The following is a 4,277-nucleotide window of genomic DNA, read 5'->3' as shown; positions in this document are numbered from 1 at the left end:
TTTATTACGTTGGTACCAAAAATTGCAAACCCACAACGCATTAATGAGTTCAGACCCATCAATCTCATTGGCTGTATATCGAAGTTAATCTCAAAAGTCTTGGCTAGTAGATTGAAGCGTATAATTGGGTTTCTGGTAAGTGAAACTCAGACTGCCTACGTCGAGGGGCGCAGTATTCTCGATGGGCCTCTGATAATCAATGAGCTAATATCCTGGTGTAAGAAATCAAAAAAGAAAATGTTGTTGTTCAAAGTCGATTTTGAAAAGGCCTTCGATTCCATCAGCTGGAAATTCTTGGATTCAACACTTGCACAAATGGGGTTTCCTGCATTATGGAGGAAATGGATTACGGGTATTCTGTCCTCATCTAGATCTTCCGTTCTAGTAAATGGCTCACCATCGCATGAATTTAACATTGAACGAGGTGTCCGGCAAGGTGATCCGTTATCACCACTGTTGTTCATCCTTGCAATGGAAGCACTCCACGTCGCTACGATAAAGGCAAACACTCAAGGAATCTTCAAAGGCTGTGCAACGCCGGATAATGGGCCTACCATTTCCCACCTACTTTATGCGGACGATGTCCTATTTGTAGGTGAATGGTCGGATTCAAATCTCCTAAATCTATCTAGACTACTCAGATGTTTTCACTTGTCTTCCGGCCTCAAAGTCAATTTCAACAAGAGCCATCTTTTTGGGGTGGGTGTTCCTACCGATATAATTGAATCAAAAGCTTCGATACTTCAATGCAGAACGGGAGCTTTTCCTTTTACTTATCTAGGGCTCCCGGTTGGTGCTAACATGGGCTTGGTTAGAAGTTGGAAACCGGTAATTCAAAGGTTTGAAGAGAAACTCACATTATGGAAAGCACGCACGTTATCTTTTGGTGGCAGGGTGACATTCATTGAAGCGGTCCTAGGTAATCTCCCATCCTATTACCTTTCACTCTTTAATGCTCCTATTCAGGTTATAAAACAACTAGAAAGAATCCGTCGCAAGTTTCTGTGGGGCGGGTGTCTTGAAAAAAACAAAATAAGTTGGGTCCCGTGGTTTAAAGTAGTAGCTCCAAAAAATGATGGGGGGTTGGGGATAGGAAGTCTTGCCTCTACTAATAAAGCTCTCATGGTCAAATGGTGTGTGCGATTCAAAAATGAGAACTACTCGCTTTGGGCAAGAGTTATCAGTGCCATTCACCATTCACGGTGGAACTAGATGCCAAAATTTTATTCTGTTGAAAAGTTCAATTGGTGGGGTATGGAAGTCAATTGTCAACATGGGTCGGTTAACCCATAACCAACCATTCAATGTTCAAGATAGGCTAATTCCAAAGGTGGGTAATGGTGATAAGTTCTTATTTTGGCAGGACAAATGGGTGGGAAACAGAACACTTCGTGAAAGATTTCCCAATCTTTATGTTATGGAAAGCGAGAAAGGGTGCAAAGTTTCGGATCAGTATAAAGTTGGTCAGCACGGCATCGAGTGGTTCTGGGGCAGTAACAATGAACTAACGAATGATGATATGTTATGTGAATGGGCCGATTGTATCTCAGTGGTAAAAGAAGTTAGTATTCAAGAATCGCCGGATGTTTGGCATTGGAAAACAGGCTCGGTGACATCAGATTTCATGGTAAAAACGATTAGGGGAGAGCTAGATCATATCAATGTCCTAAACGAAACGAAGGTTCTCAAATGGCTTCATTGGATTCCAAAAAAGGTCAACTGTTTTCTTTGGCGGGTAGTTCTTGACCGGATTGCTACGAAAGAAGCACTTCAAATCCGAAGAATTAATTTATCTTCCTTGCAATGTGTCCTCTGTAACAATGCGGTGGAATCAGTCAACCATCTCCTCATGACCTGTGAAACGGCTCAACTGGTGTGGTCTCTAATCTTTCAATGGGCGAACTCCCTACTCCAGGGTACATCCTAAGTGTGGTCCAACTATTGGAAACCGTTGACCCTCACAGTTGGCAAAAGAAAATCAAAAGGGCGGTCTACGTGGTTGTGGCGGCTACGTGTTGGAATCTATGGCTAATGAGAAACGAATATATCTTTAAGAATAAACCTCCTAACATCACAAATCTGATTGGAAACATAAAGGCAAATTCGTACATGTGGATCAAAAACCGTGCGGGGCTTCAGGAGATTACATGGGAGAAATGGAGGAGCTTGAGTTTCTAGTCTTTGTTTATTTTTGTTACTGTTGTTAATGATGTATGTTTCGTATCATTTCTTTTTCATTGTACTGTTTTCTTGAGCATCTTGCTTGAGTTTATAAAATTTCCGCCCTTTTCAAAAAAAAAAAGTAAAAAATGTGTCTTGATAGCCCTCAATGCTGCACTGGTAGACTGCTGATGTGTCAGAGCCGGAGAGGAACGCCACTCAGGCCCCGCTGTGTTCTGAAATGTCAGGTGTAGAGCGATAAATCTACGACCCCAAACTTCTGCAATGCAAGTAAACCATAACAGTTTAGCTATTATTTTATTATCACTTTTTTTTTAGAGAAATGCAAAGGACTCTCTAGGTCTTTGAAAATAAATGATCGTACTATTGAAAATAAATTATATAATTATTACTAAATATAAAATTATGATAAAAGTAACTAATTAATATACATATATATATATATATATATATATAAAAATTTTAAGTTAAAAGTTTACACAAAATTAAATATGAATACATATAAACCAAGTGTAAAAAGTTGTTAGTTAAACAAAAATTGCTTATTAAATTTTAATCTATATAGAGAAAACAAAGGTTAAAGCAAATACTTGATATAAAAACATATGTGTGTACTTACGAAACGTGGACGTATTCTTCAACTCGCCAGTGTCATGCCGGTTGCCGGTTATGATGGTGTTACCTATTCCGTCACCATACATGGTAATAAATGGTGCTTCATGTGGAATAACAACATTTTCTTCATACACCCCACTTTTCACGTAAATCATATACCTTTGGCCCCATGCTCGTTGTCCCCTAGAGTTTACAGCTTCTTAAACTGTTGTAAAATTTCCCAAGCCATCTTTAGCCACCACCACGTCTGGCTGTACTGTTTTCAAACCCGAAAAGTTGTATAACTCGTCGCCAAAGTTCAATTCGTGCAACCCAGGAGGATTAGCACCCTTCATAACAACACTAATAGCCAAAGAGTTGAGTAGTAGTTGTGTTAAATTGGTGGTTACTTTGGGTAACAAGTCGGTGGTTATGTTCATTGTCTCGAACCCTTTTTCGCACACGTCGATGTAGGTTATACTAGCACTTATCCACGTGTGGATGTCATCTGTGCTGGGTTGGTGGGTATGGTCAAGGACCATGTTCAGTGTGAACACCATCCCGTCAAAGAAATCAGCACAACTATGCCATAAGATTTTTTCTATACCGTTTGGGTTAGTACGGGCCTCGATCCCTTGGGTGCGTTTTAGGACCAAGCGTGCTTCGTCTATAGCCGTGTTTACAGTTATGTCTAGGAACTGGTTTATAGATATGTTCGCGGTGGAGGGGCTACTCTCGGCAATGTAGCGAGTGCATGTTTGGTAGTATGGGGTTTGAGTGCACCACCAGTTTATGCTGCCAGTAGTGGTGGTGGTTTTGGATGAGCAAGAGAAGGTGAATGTTATGAGGAAGCATATGAAGAAAGTAGCCTTCATAGTTTTAGATGTGTTTAGATTTTTTGATATGTGTATTGCATGAAATGCTACTTATATAATACTTAAAATGTGTAATTAATTTATTAATGACAAATGACTTTAAGTACTACTTATCCTACTCTATTTCTCGCACGTGTAATTAATTTATTAATGACAAATGACTTTTAAGTATTATGTATCTTATTCTATTTCTCGGATAAGCATATACATTATATGATTTGGGGTATGTTTGGCAAAAGTAGCTGGTGGCTGGTAGCTGAAAGCTGGAAGCTGGTAGCTGGTAGCTGTAGCTGGAAGCTGTAGCTGGAAGCTGTAGCTGGTAGCTAGTAGCTGTAGTTTTTTTAGATATATTTGGTGTTTGGTAGAGTAGCTCGAGTTTTTAATAAAATGTATAAAATTACCAAAATGGACATAACTAAAAATTTAGAAAGTTGGTGCATTAAAAAGTTCCTTATTTTTAGAGGTTAAAATAGTCATTTTTCCCTAAAAGCTTGTAGCTCCTTCTAAACGCTACTAGTAGTAGCGTTCAACCAAAAGCTTCAAGCTCATAACCTAAAAGCTTAAAGCTCCTTCAACCAAACAAGACTTTTTATTGAGTAGGAGCTTTTTCTAAAAAGCTTAAAGCTA

General features: G+C 39.2%; 1 protein-coding gene across 1 annotated transcript; it reads right to left on the bottom strand.

Annotated features, from left to right (window-relative positions):
* Positions 1 to 2,996: 2,996 nt before the first annotated feature.
* Positions 2,997 to 3,650, bottom strand: LOC110907869 (probable pectinesterase/pectinesterase inhibitor 33). Its single transcript, XM_022152789.1, has one exon. It carries the CDS (start codon positions 3,648 to 3,650, stop codon positions 2,997 to 2,999), a length of 654 nt encoding a protein of 217 aa, XP_022008481.1.
* Positions 3,651 to 4,277: the final 627 nt, after the last annotated feature.

This window comes from Helianthus annuus, chromosome 14 (genome assembly GCF_002127325.2).
Source record: "Helianthus annuus cultivar XRQ/B chromosome 14, HanXRQr2.0-SUNRISE, whole genome shotgun sequence".
Taxonomy (NCBI): domain Eukaryota; kingdom Viridiplantae; phylum Streptophyta; class Magnoliopsida; order Asterales; family Asteraceae; genus Helianthus; species Helianthus annuus.
This window is presented reverse-complemented; position numbering and strand designations above follow the sequence as displayed.

What these genes read in the sequence shown, in the direction of transcription:
- LOC110907869 (XM_022152789.1), bottom strand. Translation starts at nt 3,650, where the DNA reads ATGAAGGCTACTTTCTTCATATGCTTCCTCATAACATTCACCTTCTCT.